General features: G+C 42.6%; 1 protein-coding gene across 4 annotated transcripts in view; it reads right to left on the minus strand.

Annotated features, from left to right (window-relative positions):
* The window catches only part of PLAC9 (placenta associated 9), a 64,627-nt gene that overhangs the window by 9,019 nt on the left and 31,945 nt on the right, over positions 1–23,663 (minus strand). For all 4 annotated transcript variants that reach the window (XR_011024312.1, XR_011024313.1, XM_068255462.1 and 1 more), the window contains exon 3: positions 7,986–8,109. Coding sequence is in view for 2 of the 4 variants with exons in the window: in XM_068255462.1 (XP_068111563.1) it covers positions 7,986–8,109 (124 nt within the window). In the remaining 2 variants the exon portion in view is untranslated. The remainder of the gene's footprint in view (positions 1–7,985; positions 8,110–23,663) is intronic.

Genomic DNA, 23,663 nt, shown 5'->3' on the forward strand with positions numbered 1-23,663 from the left:
CATCACAGGGGGCTTCTGCTGCTCCACGTTCCCATGGTATCGTTCGTGGCTGGGGGGAGGAAGAATGGATACACTTTTAAACAATTAAAAAATACAATTATCTAAACTTTCAAACAATTTAAAAATACAACCATCTAAACTTTCAAACAATTTAAAAATACAACCATTTATCATTTTCAAAAAATTTTAAAAAAAGGGCAAAAAAACTTGCCCTCCGTAAAACATTCTTGGCAAATGCTTTCGACTTGGTTTGTCTTCCGCTGGCTCAAGGGTCCATCTGACCATAGATGCCTGGTCTGCAAAGCACGGTCAGGGCAGCTACAGCATGGGTCTCAGCAGGCTCCCACTTCGGGCCGGAATCCAACCTTCATTCCCCGCGGTGACAATGGCAGACTTGCCCTCCATAGCGGATTCCCGTTAAAGGATTTAGGCTGCATTTCCACTTGTGCGGTGCGAATCGCCGCGGTAAAAATTCGCATGCGGATGCGAATTTCGCATGCGGGTCCATGCAAATTTTCATGCGAATTCGCATGGATGACGATGTATGCGAATTTAACCATGGCAATGCTGGTGTGCTCTTCCATTGTTTCCATGAAAATTTGCATACCCAAACCTCATGCAAATTTCCTATTAAATACATTGTATGCGATTCGCATAGTGGTATGCGAATTCTGATGGATCTGCCATGCAAATTTTTTCTGCACAGAAAAACGCAAAGGAATCCTGACAAGTGGAAACAGTCCTATTCACTTGTATTGCTATGCGAATTTGCATGCGAAAAACGCATGCGAATTCGCGATAGTGGAAATGGGCCCTTAAAGTTAATTCATTACAAATACACAGCAGGGTCTCGAAAGTCTGCCTCCTGTATTGTTATTTTTGGTCACTACCACGGGGCGGGCGTGTATGCCTGCCTGCTGCCCTCCTTGGATGTGTAGTGGTAGCCATTTCTCAGGCTCCACACCGGATTCCATCCCTCATTAACCGGGGTCACAAATGGCAGACTTGCCCACCTCCATATGATTCTCGTGAAAGGAATGTGGTGTCATCTTTGCCCGCCATAACTGGTTCTCGTTAAAGGATTTAAAGTACATTCATTTCAAATACACAGCAGGGCCTCTAAAGTCCTCCTCCTGTATTGTTATTTTTGGTCACTACCTCGGGGCAGGTGGGCGTGCATGCCTGCCCGCTGCCCTCCTTGGATGTGTAGTGGTAGCCGTTGCTCAAGCTCCACACCGGATTCAAACCCCTCATTCCCCGGCCATTAGCCGGGGTCACAATGGCAGACTTGCCCGCCTCCACAGGATTCTCGGTACTGAACAAGTACACAGCAAGTAGAAAATGTAATTTAAAAACAAAACGTAAGCTTTTTAACAATGCCATGGAAAGTTGAGAAGGAAGTCACACATTACCTGACATCACTGAGTGAGGAAGAGCAATCTCGCCATGTTGCACAGTAGTCCAGCATCGCCGTCACTACACAAACAGCTGTTTGTGGTGCGTTACACAGTGAGTTTGGTGTGTCAGTGTGAAGCAGTACTCTAATTACACTCCCTGATTGATGTATACACATGCAAGATGTTTGAAAGCACGTTAGGCCTGCAATTTAGCATTCAATGTGATTTCTGCCCTTAAAACGCTGCTTTGCGTCACATCCAGATTTTTCCCCGGGACTTTTGGCATGTATCCCACTCCGCCATGCCCCCCTCCAGGTGTTAGACCCCCTGAAACATCTTTTCCATCACTTTTGTGGCCAGCATAATTTTTTTCTATTTTTCAAAGTTCGCCTCCCCATTAAAGTCTATTGCGGTTCGCGAACTTTTCCGCGAACCGAACCTTCCGCGGAAGTTCGCGAACTGAAAATTGGAGGTTCGCGACATCGCTAGGCACAGCCCACTTCTTCAGGCAATAAACGGGATAAACAACTGTAAACAAAAAAACAGAAGACAGCGACATTGCTATAAATTCTCTACCTTTGTTAATATTCCCCTTTGCTAACTATAACCTACCCCACTCCCTACCTTCTAATTTGATCCTTTTTAATTATTCACTGTTTACCACTGCAAACTCACCTATTCCCCTCATATAGTCTTGCAGTTTACTTCAGACTCCAATCACACATTGCTTGTAGTTTATCCCAAACCATACTAATAGTGAGCACTAATTTTACAATACTATCCTTATTACACTAATTGTAAATACGTATGCAAGTTTGTAGGGCAACTTTTATAGCAATGTCTCTGTCTTCTGTTTTTTGTTTACAGTTGTTTATCCCCTGTTTATTGCCTGAAGAAGTGGGTTGTGCCCGCGAAACGCGTTGCATCATTGGGGTATCGTCAATAAATGTGTATTTATTTATTTAATCACAGTCCTTGGTGTCTGCTTTAACGGAGGCAAGTCCACCACTTCCTCCCAGCAATTTTTTAAAACATTTTATGTCCTTTTATTCTACTGGCGCCTCTGTTCACCTACCAGTATATTCACCTGTGATCTGTTAGTATGTAATAAGTGGGTGTGTATAAAAGGTGAATGGGTTTCTGGACTCCTGACAGACCCTTTCATTAAGATTTTTAATCCAGTACTTCACTGATGTTTTTTTGATTCTAAGTCATAGGAAAATGTAATTTGACATTTATCAAACAGGAAAGGGATATAAGAAAATATCCAAGGGAATCAGAATGCCAAACACAAGTGTTCAAACTCTAAACATTAAATATTATGGGTTTTGTTGAAATCAAACCACGGTCAGGTAGACCAACTAAAATTTCAGCCACAACTGCCAGAAAATTTGGTTGCGACATAAGGATAAACCCACAGATAACTTTAAGTGAAATACGTGACTTTGAAAAAATATGTTGTGTGGCAGTTTTAAGATGCACAATCAGGAGGCTATTGAACCAAGATTGGCTGCATGGTCAAGCTGTCAGACAAAAAAGCCATTACTACACAAATGCCACAAAGTATCCTGCTTACTGTATGCCAAAGAGCACAGAGATATGCCTCAAACCTTCTGGCACAAGGTCATTTGGAGTGATGAGACTAAAATGTAACTGTTTGGCTACAAAAACAAACACTACAGTCGGAGAGAAGTCAACAAGGCCTACGATGAAAGGTACAACATCCCTACTGTTAGGCCTGGAACTCACTAGGAGCGCTTTTCTGAGTGCTTTGTGATTTGAAAATCTCTTGCTAATTTAATGCTTTGGGTGTGATCCTACTTGAGCGATATTTTTATAAAAATCCCCCATAGCATTCCAAGAGCTTTTTTTTTCAAATCACTAGCACTTAGAAAAGGCTGCTAGTGGGTTTGAGTCCTGTATCATGATTTAGGGATTTGTGAACTACAGAGGTAAAGGAAATTTGGTCAGAATTTGATGGCAATATGAATGCAGTAAGTTATAAAAAAAAAAAAAAAAAAAAAACTAGAGGAAAATTTGCACTCATTCGCCAGGAAGCTGAGCATGGTACCTACTTGGACATTCCAACATGACAATCATCCAAAACACAAGGACAAGTTAACCTGTCATTGGCAACAGCAAAATAAAGTTGAAGGTTCTGGAATGGTCATTCAGTCTCATGACCTCAATGTCATTGAGCCATTCTGGGGAGATCTCAAACTTGTAGTTCATGCAAGACAGTCCAATAATTCATAGGAACTGGAGGCTTTTTTCCAGGAAGAATGAGCAGCTTTACTGTTTGAGAAGATGGAGAGCCTCATCCTCAACTACCACAAAAGACTAGAGGCTGTCATTGATGTTAAAGGGGGCAATCCATGGTATTAAGAACTGGGGTATGTAAAAGTTTCATCAGGATCATTTGGGTAGTTTGCGTAGTGATTATTATTTAACTATTTGCCGACTGCTCCACGCCAATTGGCGTGAGCAGTGCGGCAGTCCCAGGACCGCTCCACGCTGATTGGCGTGAACGGTCTTCTATGGGGCTAGCAGAAGATCGCGCGCACGCGCATCTCCTGCTTGGGGGGCGGAGCTTTGCCCCGCCTTCAGTCTCCAAGCGGCGATCGCGTTTCGCCATCAAATTATTTTGGGGACAGCTGTGTGACACGGCTGTCTGCCTGGCCCACAGGAGAGCGACCGGTTCTCCATAGGCTGAAAAAGAGTAAAAGCAGTTGTTTACAATAAATGGCTTCAGCGAACCACTTACCATGAGTGAAAAAACTTTGTGTTACCATTGATATTCTCTGAAAAATAGTTATGAAATCCTTAATTCTGCCAGGGTATGTCAGTTTATTAACACAACTGTAAATAAAGCAGCGGTACAGATTAATGATTTGGGCAGTAGATTCAAGCAGTGCTGGTCAAGTTAGACAATCTAGATTGCATCACTTGTAAATTATCACTTTTTTGGTCTCTAGATCATGGTGTGATACAGTGGTAATCTGAGAGCTATGTGGATTGTGTTTGTGGGAATACATTTTTGGAAATAAATTTAGAGCCCAGATTTTAGTGGATTAATGTAATTAGTTTACTTTTTGCAGTACTTGCCTTATAAGTTATAGCAAATCCAAGAAGATGGAAGCATCTGGATCCTGCACAGGCTTCCCCTGTCCTTCTCGACCCCCGCCCCCCCCCCCCCCCTCCCCAATCGCCGTCGGCCAGGACCCTCTTTTAGTTTGTGCAGGCTAAGGGCTGGTTTACACTGAGGTTTTGTTGGCATTAAACATGGCGTTTTAAAAGTAACGTTTTTAGGGATCTACTGCCATCCTATGCAAGTGAATGGGAGCGTTTAGTAAAAGCTTTTGCAGGCTTTCATGAAAGCCTGGCAGTTGATCCTGGCATCTCCTCTCAAAAGCAACATGCAGCTTATAGAAGATGTTTGGAAGCCACTGAAAGTCAATGACAAAAGTCAAAAGAAGGTAGATCAGCGCATCACCAGGCTGCCTCTGATTGCTAAACCTACAGAAATGCGCTCCAGAACAACAAACGTACCCAAAACAGAAGCTGTGCATATACGTTAACATTACATGCAAAACTATTAGATGGGAGTAGCTAGCCACAAAAAAAACTTAATTTATGTACACATCGAACAATGGACAGCACTACTTAGGCCAGTGTGCAAGGATTACCAGTAGACAAAATACACACCCTGCATTCAAATGAGATGCACCTGACTACCACTTGAGGATGTTAGTTTCCATAATAGCTTGCATGCAAATGATCAAGTACTGGACCCTCCCACCACGATGAGGTCATCCTTGGCTGGGAGGAGCCATAAACTGTAAATTCTGCTTTTTTGGCTAGCTGCTCCCATCTAATAGTTTTGCATTTAATGTTCATGTATATGCACAGCTTCTGTTTTGGGTACAAGGTGCATTTGTTATCCCGGGGGGCTCAGCGCATCTCTGTAGGTATACCAATCAGAGGCGGCCTGGTGATGGGCTGATCTACCTTCTCTTGACATTTTTTGTATTTTGAATTTCACTTCATGTTGCACCCAGGTTATCCATATGCATGGTGTTAATTTAGTTAGAGCTAGGGACCCTCCCAGCCAAACATTACCTCCTGGTGGTGGCAGGGTTGAGTACTTGATCATTTGCTTGCAAGCTTTTATGGAAACTCCTCCAGTGGTAGTCAGGAGCATCTCATTTGAATGCAGGGTATGTACTTTGTATACTAGTAGTCCTTGCACACTTCATGCTGGTAGTCATATGGATACAGTCTGTCCTAAGTAGCATTGTCCATTGTTTGCTGTGTACATAAACTGAAAGTCAATGAAAGCCCATAAAAGCCCAGCCATTCATTATGCTTCCTGCAAAAGCCCAGAAAATGCAATACTCTCTTTAACCCTCCTGGCGGTCTAATTCATTTCGCCAGGAGGGAGCGCAGCAGTTTTTTTTTTTTTTTTTTTTGAAATCATGTAGCGAGCCCAGGGCATCTCTAGCAAAGTGCTAGCTGCGTGCAGCAAAAAATAAAAAGTAAGCAAATCGGCCCAGCAGGGCCTGAGAAAACCTCCTAGCGGGGCTTTAACCTTCCTAGCGGGGTTACTGCTAGGAAGGTTAAAGCCATTAAAAGCCCCCAAAAGCCATGAAAAGCTTAGCTGTTGAACGCTTGGATTCTTGGAAAAAAAAAAAACAGCGTTTGAACGAGATGCTGAGCAGCAGCTCAGCAGAAGCCTGTGTGAACCAGCCCTATACACGCACAGATGCGGATCATCTGATCCATCAAGGGAATAAATCTTTATTTGGACACAGTATGTTTGCTCATATGTTGACCTATGTAGTTTTTTGGATTTAGACTTAACATTGCAGTGTCTATTTCAGTGTTGCAATGCCTCCCTAACGTCGCTCCGTATCGTTTCAGTGTGAACGAGGTCTAAATGTTCCCAAATCGCTGCTTAAACTATTCCAAGGCCAAATTGTGAAAGAATGTTTAGTCAGTTTTTTCATGTGGTGGTGGTGGTGGTGGTGGTGGGGGGGGGGGGGGGGGAGAACTCCACCCAGAACAGTTTTCCCATTTCTCCAAGAAGAATAAACGCCATTTTCTGTATGCTGCATAGCGGCCTGTGAACGGAACATTTCCAGACTGCTTTCCAGGCAGCTCTCCACTTGTCACAGACATGCTTGTGTGAGGAAGTTTCCCCTCTGGGATCTGCAACAGCAGCTCAAACCCAGCACAGGATTAACCTCTGCCACAGTTTCAACAAAATAGAAAATGTTCTCTGGGTTAGAACATCAAACTTGTGTGAGCTGAACAGAAACAAGGTAGACATAAATAAATCCTGGTTTTAGGCTAATTCAATTACTTTTCCAATTTGCCAAAATCTATTTCCCAACATATCCAATCAATCAACTTTCAGTTGATTTCTAACTTTTATCAATCAAAAGTGTAATTGGATATGTTGGTAAATCTCCATGCAAGCAGTGGCCACACACAAACACACCAGTGTTGGAAGTGCCATTAGAAAATAATTTAATTGTATTGTAATTCATGTTTTATTTTGTCTGTTGCTCCACAATGCAACATATGTAGTGTAAATGGACCCTTAGATCTATATTTTTCAATTTCCTGTCTAGTGAATGAAATTTTAAAGGTTTATTAAAATGTATTTAACTGTTTTAGCAAACAGAAGGACACAAAAGGGATAGAGGAGGTACAAGAGGAACACAATAATTGAGGGGAGAACCTCTACAAGATGGCCCCGCACCATGGACACACCAGTTGTAGTATATTTTTTCCTCTTGGTTTTTGTCCTCTAAACCTGGGTGTGTCTATAGTCCGGAGAATTTTATATTTCTAAAAATACAGTATATATAATAGGGAGATTAGAAATCGGTGGCATTCTATCACCTTAGAACCGAGTTCCCTGCCTTGAGGACAGGGTTGGGGAACACTGCCTTAGAACACTTTTATTTAGAAAAAGGAGATCCATTTATTTCAAATCTACATATTGAAAAAATTAATGGAAAACCTTAGTTTGGCTTTTATGCTTTGTTTTATGCACAAATAAAACGAATCTATTCTACATTAACGAGCTGTAAGGAGGGAGGGACAAAGTTTGCCACTAGTCAGTCAATGGATTAGTGCAGATGTTGAATTATGTGCTTCTATTTGTGCAGTATATTACTATTTCAAATAGGATGGTGTTTCTGGTCAGCCTGTACTACAAGGTATGCTTGCCATAGTAATAGAGCAGTGCAAGAGCAAACTAAAGCCACCTTTCCATGGGCAGATGACCTGTGTGCTCAGCAAGCAGTTACCAAGCAGCAGTAAGCAGTTACCAGGCAACAGCAAGCAGCTTTGAGAGTCATTTCACTGCCTATCAACTGTCCGTGGAAGAGAGGCCTATGTTTTTAAAAGTCTTATCTGTTGCAAATTGAAATGAAAAAAAAAAAATAATCCTAGTGAATTACAAAAAGACTTGTGTTTTATGACCGTTTTATAATGAAGGTAGAATTTCCCTTTAGGTGTATGGAGGTTGTTGCATTGTTTTTGCTTAAATAAATCTGTGAGACTAATACATCTACTAACCTTCTTCAAATATATCCAAGAGAGGACCTCCAGGGTTTACCGAGAGGGCCCATGAAGATCCGGAAAGCGTGTCCAGCAAAGAGTTCACCTCTGAGTACAGGTATTCCACAGTTTTCTCCACCCTCTGCCGAAAATAGAGACAAGGTCAAATGGGATTACTTCTGCTGCTGATTGCTCTAGTCAATAATGCGGGATTATGCACATTTTGTATGCAGATTTTTTCAACTTTAAAATGGACCAATTGAATCCCGTCAAGGATGAAATTCGACTGGTCCGTTTTCAAGCTGCATAAATTTCTATAGAAAGTTTGCACAATCCTACATCAATTCTTAAACTGCAATTATTTGCATCTTGTTTTTCGGGATTGGTCACTAGTAGAGAAGGTCCACAAGAATCAAATAATTACAGCTTGCATGCATATTTAATACAAACTGCATGCAGCGCCAACCAGATGCACTTTCTGTCAATTCCGTTTGGCCCATTTCCAACTTGCATTAAATTTGCATACATGCTGGAATTATTAGTTTTCAATGACCATCTCTACTCACAATAATATGCTAAAGCTGGAAGAGATCACAGTAATGGTGGCTACTAATGATCCAATCTTTATCATCCAATTTTACCATTTCTTTGTAATATAAGGGAGTGCTTAAATCATCCATTCAATATATATTCGCTCAATTTACTCTTATACTACATAGATTCTGTAAAATTGGATGAAAAAGATTGGTCATTAGTGGCCACCTTAAAGGGAACCTGAAGTGAGGAATATTATTTAAAATAAACACACGACCTAGCTGCAAATGAATATTACATATTAACCTCACCGTCAGTTCCTGTCAGAAGCTCACCATTTTCTTCTTACAGTGATCCCTTTCAGTTCTGACAATATTTTGTCAGATGATTGCCTGTTAAACAAGGTGTGTATGATGATCTGCAGATCTCATAGACTATGAATGCATTTTGCAGGAATGGATCTATTGCAGTAAGAGATCTTTTGCAGATAATGATCTTTTGAATGTGTACAGGCATCTTTGTGTGCAGCATCTTGCAAATATTTTATCTGATGGGGAGTGCAGCTCCATAGAATAGACTGTGTAAGTATGGCTCTCATACTACATGGAATGGGGTATAATTGGTCTGTGATCTTGCCTTTTTCAAAGACTTTTATCTCATGTGTGTTTGCAGCCTAAGGCTCAACACACACCATACAATCTTGGTTGTTCAATCTTACCACTTTCATGTAGTATAAGAGCTTATCCAATCAATCATTTAAGGTATTTTCAATCTGTTGGCCCTTGTACTACATAGATTTGGTAAATCTGTACAACTAAGATTGTATGGTGTCTGTTGAGCTTAAATGCTCTGCCAATGTAAATGGAAGGGACAGATTCCACTACAGCGATTGCGATTAGGGATATTGCAATTGTGGGACATGCAGCATTTTGGGAGAATTTCTATTCTAATGAATTGTATAGGAGCAAGGAAATCGCTCCCAAAATTGCTTGCAAAGTGCTATCACAAATCGCTAGGTGGAAGGAGAATGGCATAATTTAGAGCATATGCTTGTTGGAAAAAGTGAGTTTTGATGGAGTGCTTCAAGATTTTAAGGTCTTTTTTCCCACGAACTGTTAGGCAGTAAAATGCATCTCAAACTCTCACAACTTTCCATTGCTGCCTGGTAACTGCTTGCCGAGCACACAGTTCAACAGTCCATGGAGAAGAGGCGTAAGGCCCCATTCACACTTGAGCATTATGCCGGCGATTTCGGCAAAACGCCCAAGTGCTAGCGCTTTTTAAAACGCTAGTGCAAGAATACCCTATAGGCTCATTCTCACTTTGGTGTTTTGCGTTAATCGCCGGCGATTAACGCAAATTGCCAAATGCAAATTTGTATCCTGCACCATTTTCTGGCAATCGCGTTTAGTGCTGTTGAAGCGCTAAAAGCGATCGCGAAAAAAATCACCAAGTGTGTGTGATTCCCCTAAATTTCTACTCATACAGGCTGTGTACAATGAACAAAATATTACTGGATAATGTGCATGTTGGATAGCATATTGGTAAGGTTGTTGCCCCTGATGTGGGTTTTGAGCCCTTTGACAAGGATTTGAATTCCAGGTCAAGCCATTATGTAAAACAATGAGGTTTCTGGGCAAGGCTCCTTAATGAACCTGGTTGCCTGTGGAGTGCACCTTCAGGCCTCTTTCACAGTTGCACATTAAAAAAACATTTAATGCAGAATAACTCGCTGCAATGAAAAATCAATGCCCCGTTCACAGTGCACACGTTGCGTTGGTGACTAACGCTGCACGTTAAGTAAAAGTACTGCATGCAGTGCGTTATACATGTTATTAGCTGCTTTGGACTGTTTGCACATGCTCAGTAATGACTTTTCATTGCCTGTATGCTCTACTGTATGTGACTGTAACGGGGCATTAAGTTGCGTTGCGACTTTTTTGGGGCATTGCGTTGTAATTTGCGTTGCAACTTTGTCGCATCAAAATGCACTGTCCTGCTGTGAAAGAGGCCTAAGTGGTTGCAGCTCTAGTGATTTGAGTTGGTTAGGGAAAAAAAGCGCAATATAAATGTTCTGTGTCTTGTCTATTAACTTGCCTGCATTACCTTTTGCTGTTCACTCACTATTAGTTAAACCAGGACTATAAATTCTCTTCCTGATAATAACAGGTCAGAAAACTACTGTATGGCTGTGAAAACACTCCTGACAGCAGGGGAATGATAAGACGCTTAACGGGATACTGCTAGTGTTGTGTTATCTCTTGCCTTAATAATTCTCTCAGACTTCGTTCACAATATATGCAGAAAACCACATTTTTTTTCCGCATACAGGTCCTGATTCACTAACCTGGCAGGCAGTGAACAGCGATGTTACCAGCCCAATTAGCCTGGCCCACTTTACCCCAGTGAGAATCAGTTCCTATTCGTACACCATTGTGTACAGAAATATAGGGCATGACATTTTGGAAGCCAAACTTGACTAGTTGCTGACCGCGTCACGCCGATGGGCAGCCCCAGAACCGCCTAACGCTGATCGGCGTAAAGTCCTTGTGCTCTGTTTTGCAGGAGATGTAACATGTACAGCGCTGCGATCTACAGCAGCGCTGTGCAGGGGACAGCCTATTACAGCCGATCGCTGTGATAGGCAGGCGGGGGAAGGGAAGGTAATTTTAAATTATAAAGAAAAACATACCTTTAATAAAAAAAATACAGTAAATATTTTAAAAAAACAAACCTGGGGGTGATCAGACCCCAACAGAGAACTCTGTTGGTGGGAAGAAAAGGGGAGGGGGTGTCGGAATTCTAGCGGTTTTATTTATGCAGGAAAAACTGTCATATGTGGATGTTTTAAGTTTCAATGTTCTATGCAAAATTTCATTGTAAACTGTAAAGTTGGGGTACTTCTTTAATATATTGCTCTGAGACATCTCAGCATTTTCCAGGCTGTGAATCTTATAATATTATTTTGGTTACAGACGCTAAAACATTCTTGTTTATGTTAGTGCGCGTCTGTGGCCTTGACATTTGAAAGATGCTTCTATGTGAAGACTGGAAAGAAACACGTTTAAAAGTCAAATTACTGCAGCAATCATATATGTACATTTTCACAGTTATTACACATAAATATTAATAATCTAAATAATAATCAATACAGTCCTTCCAAAGAAATAAATAATTATTGTTAAACCCTATAATTACAAATAATAGAATGTATTACTTTGAAATACATTTAAAAGCTGGATTCTGCCAGTGATGCTTTGGGTCTGTGAAACTTTTTCGTGGGATTGTTTTGGTTATGGAGGATTGTTGTCATGTACTACAAGGCCGTTACAGCCAGCAAGAAAAGATAACATTTCCCAGCCAGAGAAAGTCAAAATATGAAAAATATAAAACAATAGAAGGGGTTTTCGCAGTTATTTAAAGATGATGAAATGCTGACATCTGCCAGTTGAAGTTATATTTATTCATAAGAAAGGCAAATCTATAGAACATGATTTTATATTATTATATTTTAATATGCAATTATATCTTATATGATTAATTGTTTTAAGAAGAATTATATAATAAGCTTTATATTTAAATAAGTATATTAGAAGCCCTGTATGTTTCAATAAGCCCTAAATTGCTGTAGACTCTCACAGGTCTGTGTTAGTATCAACCTGACCAATCTTATGTCTGGGAAAGAACAGACACATTCCAAACTAATTAGCAGAAGGACACATTATCAGAAATGCGTCATAAATTACATTGTTTACTGTTTGGAAGTTCAATGTCTGGGTCAAAAAATTCAACCAACAGACATGACAAATGACCTCATCAGAATTTATAAACAATAATATTATGATTTAGGTATTCAAAACATGATAGAGCATTAACACAGAAGTTTTGAGCCAATCAGAACATGGGAATTAGGGAAAGTCCAGATTAGACAGCCATATTGCATCCAATCACTATAAAAGTAGGAGCTGAAAGCTCATAGTTTGCAGAAGCCCAACAATCACCTGAGAAGACACATGAGGCAGAAGCTACCTTTCCACACGTGGTTCTAGATGCTGAAGAGATGACAGAGAAGGGGTAATATGCTTAATATTCTGGTGATTTACTTTAATTTTTCAGCATTAAGTTCTGTTAAGATGTTAGTAAGAAGGTTTTTTTAGAAGCTATTTTTTATGCTATTTTTTAAAGAAGATTACTACAAGTTTTACACAGCTACTAGATACACAGCTACTGATACAGATGAGATTACTTTGGTCTTATTCTACATAACACAACTGTTTTATTCTTTTTTTGAATGTGCTTAGAAGATTGATGATCGCTTGGGTATAAAGGCCATGATGAGATGGAATACTGTTAGAAGGAAACACTACTTGGAACTGTTCATATTTTGTATATATGCTGTATGATAAGCAAATACAATTTTATATAAAATCATATACTGAGTGCTCTGATTCATGTCGAGGTACACCGTCAATCTATAATTACTGTTATAGAGGGTTCAGACCCCGCTATGCCGGATTTATATGATAGCAACGCTTTAACCTTCCTGGCGGTAAGCCCGAGCTGAGCTCGGGCTGTGCCGCGCAGGAGGATTTCTCAGGCGCTGCTGGGCCGATTTGCATATTATTTTTTTTTTGCTACACGCAGCTAGCACTTTGCTAGCTGCGTGTGCACTCCGATCGCTGCCGCTCCGCGCCAATTAGCTGCTGCGCCGCCGCCCCTCCCCCCAGATCCCGTGCGCTGCCTGGCCAATCAGTGCCAGGCAGCGCTGAGGGGTGAATCGGGGACTCCCTTTGACGTCACGACGTCTGTGACGTCATCCCGCCCATCGCCATGGCGACGGGGGAAGCCCTCCAGGAAATCCCGTTCTTTGAACTGGATTTTCTGATCAAAGATCGGATCGAAGTGGGTGGGGGGATGCCGCTGCACAGTGGCTATCATAGGGCTCGCTACAAGATTTAAAAAAAAATTTTTTAAAAACTGCTGCGCTGCCCCATGGCGTTTTCTAATAGACCGCCAGGAGGGTTAAAGGCTGGTCCTTTACTGAGTTAGAAATCATGAAAAACGCAAGAACCGCTCATGTTTTTGACAGGGGGAGGGGGGAAATCACTTGTGTGCTGTATCGTGTGGCCCTGCAGCTTGGCCTTAAAGCTGCAGTGGCCTATTTGACACAAAATGGCCTGGTCTTTAGGGGGGTAAAGCCTGTGGTCCTGAAGATGTTAAAGAGAGCCAGAGGTGTGCTCAAAAAATGAAAAAAATAAATAAAATAGGCTACCTGATCCACGGGGCTGAGCCGCAATGGCCCACTTTCACTTTATAGGTCACGATGCTGCACTGAGAGACTGTGTGTCTCTCATAGCGCGCAGGGAGGCGGGGGAGCGGCAGGAGGCACGGTCAGGGAGATAGAGCGGCCCAATGGCAGCTCTGGAAACCCTGCAGAAACGCCCCTGGCGGGCGTTTTGACCAGAGAATTCCTCTCCCCTGTGTTCACCTTTGAGTTGGTAACAAATAACTTGGGGGGGGGGGGGCAGAGAGCAGCGGGTGGGGGAACACAGAGCCATGTCATTGAGCAGGCAATATGACTCTGTCTCCCATCTGTCCCCCGAAGATCCACCTTGGGTTCTCTTTAACTGCATCAGCATTATTTTTTAGGTAGCTTCTTAAATAGACGTTTGCATCGTGCCTTTCTCAGTCATGTGACTGTAAGTATTAAGAAAGTAGCCACATAAAACTGTCCATACACCAAAGGTAGCCATACATCTAGCGATGATTCGACCAAGGGACAAATCTCTCTCTATTCGAATCTGATTACAGAGAGATCTGTCGGCCACCTATACACCACAGGCCGATTCATGCTGAAATCAATCCTTTCTCAACCTTGTGATGCCACCTCGCCGTCCCGACGTGATCCCTCTAATATCCAATGTCTCCCCCGGGGCCATACATGCGTCTCACGCGTTAGCCAGCGTACGCGTGAGCAAATGACATCACACACCCACGCTACTGTGGCAAACACATGGGGCATGTGTATGGACAGAAGACGGAGCCCCGAGCCAGCAGCGGACACTGACCGATAATTGGACACCAGGGGGGGAGACATTGGGCATTGGGGGGGACAGCCTTGGAGTTTCCTCACGTTTGATACTAGTCCTGATGTTGTTCGCCGCGCCCCCAATCAACCACAATGGCCTGACATCTTGCAGCATGTCCAGTTGACCTACTCGACCCAAAATTGGTTGCATTGTCAATTGGGGATGCACTTGGTGGCACCAATTTTCATCCAATTCAATAATAACAAATCGGATGGTCTATTTTCTGCCAAGTTGATAGATGTATGGGCACTTTAATAGACTTTCATCAGATAAACAATCAATATCTGACAGATTTCTATAATGTACCTGGATTATCTCCTTACATCACTACAAGTTAAAGAGGAACTTGATGACTTATAGCAGTATATTCAATTATTTATAATACTTTTATGTAAATTATCCTGGTTTCAATATCAGAAACATTTCCTATATATATTGCTGTATATTGGTATGTAACCCACCCTTCCAATGTTGTTTAGCCCAGGCCATTGTTTCTCAGGCTGTTGCACACCGAGCAGTTTTTCAAGCGACCCGCAAACCGCTTCCGCCTTGGAAAAAGCTTGGCTAATGTATTTCAATGGGCTGGTGCACACCGGCAGTTTTCAGTTTTTAGCAAACCGCAAACGTGGGTCCTGCAGCACTTTTGCGGTTTGCAGAAGCGTTTCTGCCTCAATGTAAAGTATAGGAAAAGCTCAAACTGCTCTGGAAAACGCTAGATCAGAGCGGTTTTCCAGGCGTTTTTGTTACAGTAGCTGTTACAGTAACAGCTTTACTGTAACAATATTTGTAATCTGCTACACAAAAACGCTCCAAAAAACGCTAGGCATGTTTAGAAAACGTCTCTAAACATGCCTAGAATCGCTCTGAAATCTGCTCCAAAAACCTCTAGCGTTTTGAGGATCTGCTAGCGGTTTTGGTGTACACTGGGCCTCATGACTCGCCAACGGTGCAAGTTTTGCAGGCAATCTCACCTATGCACAGGTGGAATAATTGGTGTCTACGCGAGATGGATTCCATGTAGCTGAGACACTAATTAACCCACCTGTTCATAGGAGAGGTTGCCTGCAAAACATGCACCGTTGGGGAGTAACAAGGACAGGTTTCAGAAGCACTGATCTAGGCTGTTTATTATGCAGGATTCTTCTCCCACAGCATTCTGGGAGACCAAGTGTTATTTCTGCTAGCTTTAGAACACACCGTAAACAAACATTCAACAGTGATGCATCGGACAGCAGTAAAGATATTGCCACCTGTGACAGCACCTAGGTACTGAAATCACACTGTGGGAGCCTTGTTGCATTGTGGAAAATAACAGCTGTTTCCATCTGCCAAAAAAGCAGCATCTCCTTCCACAGACATCACCTGCCAGCAGTAAAGATGTTGCCATGTGATACATTTCAGAATGTAAATCAGGGAGAGGAAAGATTTTACAATGGGCATATACTGACTAATTTATAAATAAATATTGTAAAAAAAAAAAAAAAAAGTATTTTTTTTGATTATGTAATATTCAGTTAAGTTCTTTATTAAGGTGCCCATTTGATCACTCTGAATCTGCTAGTAATCGATTCCTTTAACATGTCAGTATTACCAAATTTTGATTGATTTTGACTTAAAATTGATCAACCGTTTTGGACAGGATGGAAAATTTAGGTTGATTGGGGCTGAAGCATGAACAGTAGTCTATCAGCAGCTCATAGCGTTTACTGCATCTAACATCAATATACTGTAATCATGGTACATATGAAAGTATATGGAATAGCTTGAACTCCATGCAAATTTCTCATGCGTGGAAAAAAAATGATGGAATGCAACAAATTTTCCAGATGTGTTTGCGATTTGCGTATAATGTATCTCAATGTAAAACGCATGTTTAGGTGCATTCCTTTTTTTTATTGGCCCAAAACCGAGAGAAGGATATTGCCCCGTGTACAATCGCATAATAGTTTTAAAAAAAATGCTTACCCTGTCCCCTGTGCAGTCAAAATGGGCTCTCATAATCAATAAAGCCTATTATGTAACAGGTGGTCACTAGGTGGTGCTGTTATTCTACAGAAAAGAACTGCGGTATTTGCAGTGTGTCACGCTCTGTTCCCGTTTAATTGTTGCTATGTGCATTGCTCATTGGTTCTGAATTTACAATGACACTGTTGCATTTGATTGTGTATTCCCTTAACACATACAGTACCAGATATTTCACCATTGGATAATAAAACCGAGCATTCTAATACACATAACTCAATCACAGCTGGTGCTGATTTGTGAGGTGTTGCAGTGGTAAGAGCTGTATCACACCAAAAGTGCTTTTCTCATCACAAATGTTTTGAAAAGCGCTTAGCTAAGCTAAAAGCTAAGAGCTAAGGACACGGCCCACAGTGGGAGTGACTGCGTTATCTGGAGGTGCGTAGATTGCGTTATCTGGAGGCGCGTAGATCAAACGAGCAGCGTAGGTCTTACTAGGACCGTCCTAGCCACCCAGACATCCAACACACTGGGTAGAGTCCGATAAAACTCTATGCAATGATGTACAGTCGATTCTTGTGAGTGCACCTTTTTTATTATTAAAGTGGACCTGAACTCATAACGTCCTCTCTGCTCTGAAAGATAAGCAACAGCATAATAACCTTTAAAAAAACATTTCTTTGTTACAGCTGATACAAATCCTGCAATAGATCTGCACTGTTTCTACTTCCTGATTGATGAAAGCAGACATATTGTTAACATCCTGTGTTTTCAAATGAGCTTATCTGCCATCTCTGCCGTGGCAGTCATGTGACACAGGATAGATCAAATTACAACTTGTGATTAGACACAAATGAGGTGGAATTAGACAGTCTAAACTCTTTAAATACAGTGGGATGCAAAGGTTTGGGCAACCTTGTTTATCGTCATGATTTTCCTGTATAAATCGTTGGTTGTTACGGTAAAAAATGTCAGTTAAATATATCATATAGGAGACACACACAGTGATATTTGAGAAGTGAAATGAAGTTTATTGGATTTACAGAAAGTGTGCAATAATTGTTTAAATAAAATTAGGCAGGTACATGAATTTTGGCACTGTTGTCATGTTATTGATTCCAAAACCTTCAGAACTAATTATTGGAACTCAAATGGGCTTGATAAGCTCAGTGACCCCTGACCTACATACACACGTGAATCCAGTTATTAGAAAGAGTATTTAAGGGGGTCAATTGTAAGTTTTACTCCTCTTTTTAATTTTCTCTGATGAGTAGCAACATGGGGGTCTCAAAACAACTTTAAAATGACCTGAAGACAAAGATTGTTCACCATCATGGTTTAGTGGAAAGATACAGAAAGCTGTCTCCGAGATTTCAGCTGTCTGTTTCCACAGTTGGGAACATATTGAGGAAATGGAAGACCACAGGCTCAGTTCAAGTTAAGGCTCAAAGTGGCAGACCAAGAAAAATCTCAGTTAAACAGAAGCGACAAATGTTGAGAGCAGTCAGTCAACCCACAGACCAGCACCAAAGACCTACAACATCATCTTGCTGCAGATGAAGTCACTGTGCATCGTTCAACCATTTGGCGCACTTTACACAAGGAGATGCTGTATGCGAGAGTGATGCAGAGGAAGCCTTTTCTCTGCCCACAGCACAAACAGAGCCGCTTGAGGTATGCTAAAGCACACTTGGACAAGCCAGCTTCATTTTGGAATAAGGTGCTGTGGATTGATGAAACTAAAATTGAGTTATTTGGGCATAACAAGGGGCGTTATGCATGGAGGAAAAAGAACACAGCATTCCAAGAAAACACCTGCTACCTACAGTAAAATATGGTGGTGATTCCATCATGCTGTGGGGCTGTGTGGCCAGTGCAGGGGCTGCACCAGGGCTGGATCTTTCAACAAGACAACAACCTTAAACACTGCTCAAAATCCACTAAGGCATTCATGCAGAGGAACAAGGACAATGTTCTTGAATGGCCATCTCCAGACCTGAATATAATTGAAAATCTGTGGTGTGAGTTAGTGTCCATGCTCGGAAGCCATCAAACCTGAATGAACTCGGGATGTTTTGTAAAGAGGATGAATGGTCCAAAATACCTTAAACCAGAATCCAGACTCTCATTGGAACCTACAGGAAGCGTTTAGAGGCTGTAATTTCTACAGAAGGAGAATCTACTAAATATTGATTTCATGTGTTTGTGTGGTGCCCAAATTTAAGCACCTGCCTAATTTTGTTTAAACAATTATTGCACACTTTCTGTAAATCCAATAAACTTCATTTCACTTATCAAATATCACTGTGTGTGTCTCCTATAAGATATATTTAACTGAAATTTTTATCGTAACAACTAACAATTTATACAGGAAAATCATGACGATTAACACGGTTGCTCAAACTTTCGCATCCCACTGTACATACAGGGTGGATTTCTCTGTTTTCCTTCTGTCCTATGCAAGAGTTCAGGTCCACTTTAAATCTTTTAGCATTGTTTTATGCTTAGGTGGCTCGATTGTTTTGTGTTTGAGGTGAAAAGGTGTTCGTGCTACTACACAAGCAGGACTACCACTAACATCGATTCTGGATAAGGCGGGGGCAGTCTAGATGACCCCAAGGTACTGCTGATCAAAGGGTGAGTGCCCCTTCTATAGTGTGAGGTGGGGTGTCACTCAAGGCCTGTGAATTGATCCTGCTATAACATTTTGATCGGTGGTGGACTCTTATTAACAGCCTGTGGACTGATGATGTGTTATAGTTGACAATGAAACTCCCAGAGCGGTATTGTGTGTTGTTTTACTAGTACTTGTCTGATTATACAAGCGCACCACCAGTTTTTATTGTGTTCCCTATTCATTTCCAGAATGAAATTCTGTGGGCTTCTAAGGAGAACAAGGAGCACACTATCGTGCATTAAAGGGGAACTGAAGAGAGAGGTATATGGAGGCTGTCATGTTTATTTCCTTTTAGACAATACCAGTTGCCTGGCAGCCCTGCTGATCCTCTGCCTCTAATACTATTAGCCATAGCCCCTGAACAAGCATGCAGCAGATCAGGTGTTTCAGTGGTTCAGACTTATAAGTCTGATCTGACAAGACTAGCTGCATGCTTGTTTCTGGTTTTAATCCGATACTACTGCAGAGAAATAGACCAGCAGGGCTGCCAGGCAACTGGTATTGATTAAAAGGAAATAAACATGACAGCCTCCATATACCTCTCTCTTCTGTTCCCCTTTAAGCTTTTTTTATTTTCAAATCATTTAACCATATTGCACTTAAATTCTATGGGCCAGCCAACCACAGTGTTGCTATAGGGCCCGCGGCAGCCCTACGTCACAGGTGGCCCGCCGCCCTCAGCTGAGAGAGGACTTTTTTTTAAAATTTTTATTATGATGCCTGCCCCCCCCCCCACCTATTATGAGCAGCGCGAAAGAGCGGCATATAGAGCAGGCTCCGGCGGGAGGTCCAGCAGGCTCAGACGCTAGAGGTCCATCTGCCCCCGGGCTACGGTGTCTCCTCTGTATGCTGCTCGCATTGCGAACAGCATATAGAGGAGACACCGTGCTCAGGGGTAGCTGTACCTCTAGCGTCTGATTACCCCGCCGGAGTCTGCTGTATATGCCACTCTCCCTCACTGCTCATAATAGGAAGGGGCCCCCCAATGTGAGGCAGGGAGGATAGGAGTCGGGCCCCTACCCCACTAAACTACCCGTCTGCCCACCCGGCTACCTAACTGCTTACCCTCCCACCCGGCTACCAAATACCTAACTGCCCACCCTCCCACCCGGCTACCTAACTGCCCACCCTCCCACCCGGCTACCTAACTGCCAACCCGGCTACCTAACTGCCCACCCGGCTTCCTAACTGCCCACCCTCCTACCCGACTACCTAACTGCCTAACCAGTGCAGTGCCTGCACCGCAAATAGCGTGTCAGCCTGCCCAAACACCCTCCCTCCAGGTAATTAATGTTAGCCCACTATAGACCTGGCTACATTTACTGCATTTTGTGGGGAAATCTGGTGACAATCTGATTGCATTTTGTTGGGAAATCTGTCGACAATCTGGTTGCAATTTGTGGGGAAATCTGCCAACAATCTGGTTGCATTTTGTGGGGAAATCTGCCGACAATCTGGTTGCATTTTGTGGGGAAATCTGCCGACAATTTGGTTGCATTTTGTGGGGAAATCTGCCGACAATCTGGTTGCATTTTGTGGGGAAATCTGCCGACAATCTGGTTGCATTTTGTGGGGAAATCTGTCGACAATCTGGTTGCATTTTGTGGGGAAATCTGCCGACAATTTGGTTGCATTTCGTGGGGAAATCTGCCGACAATCTGGTTGCAATTTGTGGGGAAATCTGCCGCCAATCTCGTTGAAATTTGTGGGGAAATCTGCCACCAATCTGGTTGCATTTTATTGGGAAATCTGCCCACAATCTGGTTGCAATTTGTGGGGAAATCTGCCAAAAATCTGGTTGCAATTTGTGGGGAAATCTGCCAACAATCTGGTTGCATATTGTGTGGAAATCTGCCGACAATCTGGTTGCATATTGTGTGGAAATCTGCCGACAATCTAGTTGCGTTTGTGGGGAAATCCGCCGACAATCTGGTTGCATATTGTAGGGAAATCTGCCGACAATATGGTTGCATTTTGTGGGGAAATCAGATTTCTCCACAAAATGTTTGGGTGGGAGGTCCGAGGTCCGTGGGGTTGGAAGGTCGTGGGGGGGGGGGGCATTTTTTTTTTTTTGCTATGGGACCCAGTCATTTCTAGCTACTCCCCTGCTATGGGCTGTTTAACACGAGAGAGAATGGTTTTCTAAATCAAAGCACTGCGTGTAGTATCATGTTTAAGGCCTGGAACCCACTACAAAACACTATCGCTAATCGCAACAGTTTTTAATGAGCAGTTTGTAAGCGCTTTTATGAGTGATTGCTGCCGATTTTGGTAGCATTTTTAAAAAGTGTCAGCTTTTTGCCAGCGATTGTGTTGCGATTAGGGTTTTTAATTCTGATTGGCCCTTTCAATTAATTTTAATTTTTGACAGTGTGCAGTAATGTAAAAAACGCTAGCAAAATCGCTCTGTGTAAGTTTTGACGAGCGATTATGCCAGAAGTTTATATACTTTACATTGCAGAAACGTTATCGCTAAATGCTAAAAAATGCTGCATGTCCTGCGTTTGTGATTTTGGTAATCGCAATCGCTCAAGTGGCATTTGGCCCATCCATTAACATTAGCTGAGCGTTTAGGAAAATCGCTAGCATTTTGAATCACTCCCTAAACGCTCACAAAATTGCTCTAGTGGGTTTGAGCCCTTAGTGATTGAGTCATAAGTATAGAAAAGCAAAATCGCTATGAAATGCTTAGAATTGTGATTGCTACTTAGGGCTTCACAACAAAAATGGCTGATCGCATCATTGCTGTGCATCTGTTCACACATTTTCCAGGGATGCGTCATTTTCAAGATTAGTATTGAAATAACACTCATGCAGGGCCAGTGCTTTCTTGGTGCATGCTGGTCAATTGCCCAGGGCCCAAGCTCCTTAACCACTTGACGACCAGGGTAATTTCCAGTGATCGGTGCTGCGTGGGCTCTACAGCCCGCAGCACCGATCAGGAGTGCAGCAGGGCGATCAGACTACCCCCCTTTTTTCCCCACTAGGGGGATGTCCTGCTGAGGGGGTCTGATCGCCGCCGGCTGCTTGCGCTTGCGGGGGGGCTCTTCAAAGCCCCCCTCCGCAGCACTTCCTGGCCTCCTTCCCCTTCCCTCCCTCTCCCTCCCCCTGTGAGCGGCGCAGGACGGAATTCCGTCCTGCGCCTGATAGGATAGGCTTCTGCCTATCAGATGCCGGCGATCCCCGGCCAATCAGAGGCCTGGGATCGCCGATCTACGTCACGGCGCTGCTGCGCAGCAGCGCCGTGTGATGTAAACAGCGGGGATTTCTTCCCCGCGTGTTTACATTTTGCCGGCGAGCCGCGATCGGCGGCTCTCCGGCTGTTCACGGAGACACCCTCCGTGAACTGACATGGAAAGGCCGCTCCCATGGTAACCCGCAGACGACCACTTTACGCCAATCGGCGTTAGCTGGTTGTCAAGAGGTTAAAGGACACCTGAAGTGTGAGGAATATGGAGGCTGCCATATTTATTTTCTTTTAAATAATACCAGTTGCCTGGCTATCATGCCAATCCTCTGTCTCTAATACTTTTAGCCATAGGCCCTGAACAATCATGCAGGATATCAGGGGTTTCTGACATTATTGTCAGATCTGACAAGATTAGTTGCATGCTTGTTTCAGGTGTTACTCAGTCACTACTGCAGCCAAATAGATCAGTAGGGCTGCCAGGCAACTAGTGTTGTTTAAAAAGAAATAAATATGGCATATTCTCACTTCAGTTGTCTTGTAAATTGAACTATAACTGTGGTAAAAAGAAGATTTGATACTCAACCGCGTGCCCTTACTAGGAATCCACGTGGAGCGCATGTGTATGTACAGCGGAATGCGCCCGGAGCAGCGGAGGAACAAGCGCAGCCCGAGGACAGGTAATGTATACCTTGCATCAGGGGGGGACATTTATCATTAGGTGGGACAGCGCCGGGCGTTTCGTCACGTTCGTCAATCATCGTGAAATTGCATGCCGTTCCCGCCCCGCACCCAATCGAGCAAGTCGGCCAAACATCTTGCAGCATGCGCGATCGACAATGCAACCAATTTTTGTCCCAAAATTGGTCACATTGTCAGTCGAGCATGCACTTGGCAGCACAGATTTTCATCTAATGTACGGCCACCTTAATCATTCTAAAGAATGTGTAGTCTATTTACTTCCTTCTTTTCACGCATGCGCTATGCACACAACAGTTAAACAAGGTGTGTATGAGATCTACATATATTTCTTAATGAACAATAGTCTGCAGATCTGATCCACCGGGATGGGTCTGAAAGATTGTGAGAAAAATACAGTATCTTTTGTTGCTATCTTTGGAGGTCTTTTGTAAACTTTTGTAAATTTTTTATAACTGTTACTGTATCAGTAGATAATCTTTGAACCATTGTTTTCCTAAGACTTTTATCTCGTGTGTATACCCAGCTTTAATGCTGGGAGCACACAA

This window comes from Hyperolius riggenbachi, chromosome 10 (assembly GCF_040937935.1).
Source record: "Hyperolius riggenbachi isolate aHypRig1 chromosome 10, aHypRig1.pri, whole genome shotgun sequence".
NCBI lineage: Eukaryota > Metazoa > Chordata > Amphibia > Anura > Hyperoliidae > Hyperolius > Hyperolius riggenbachi.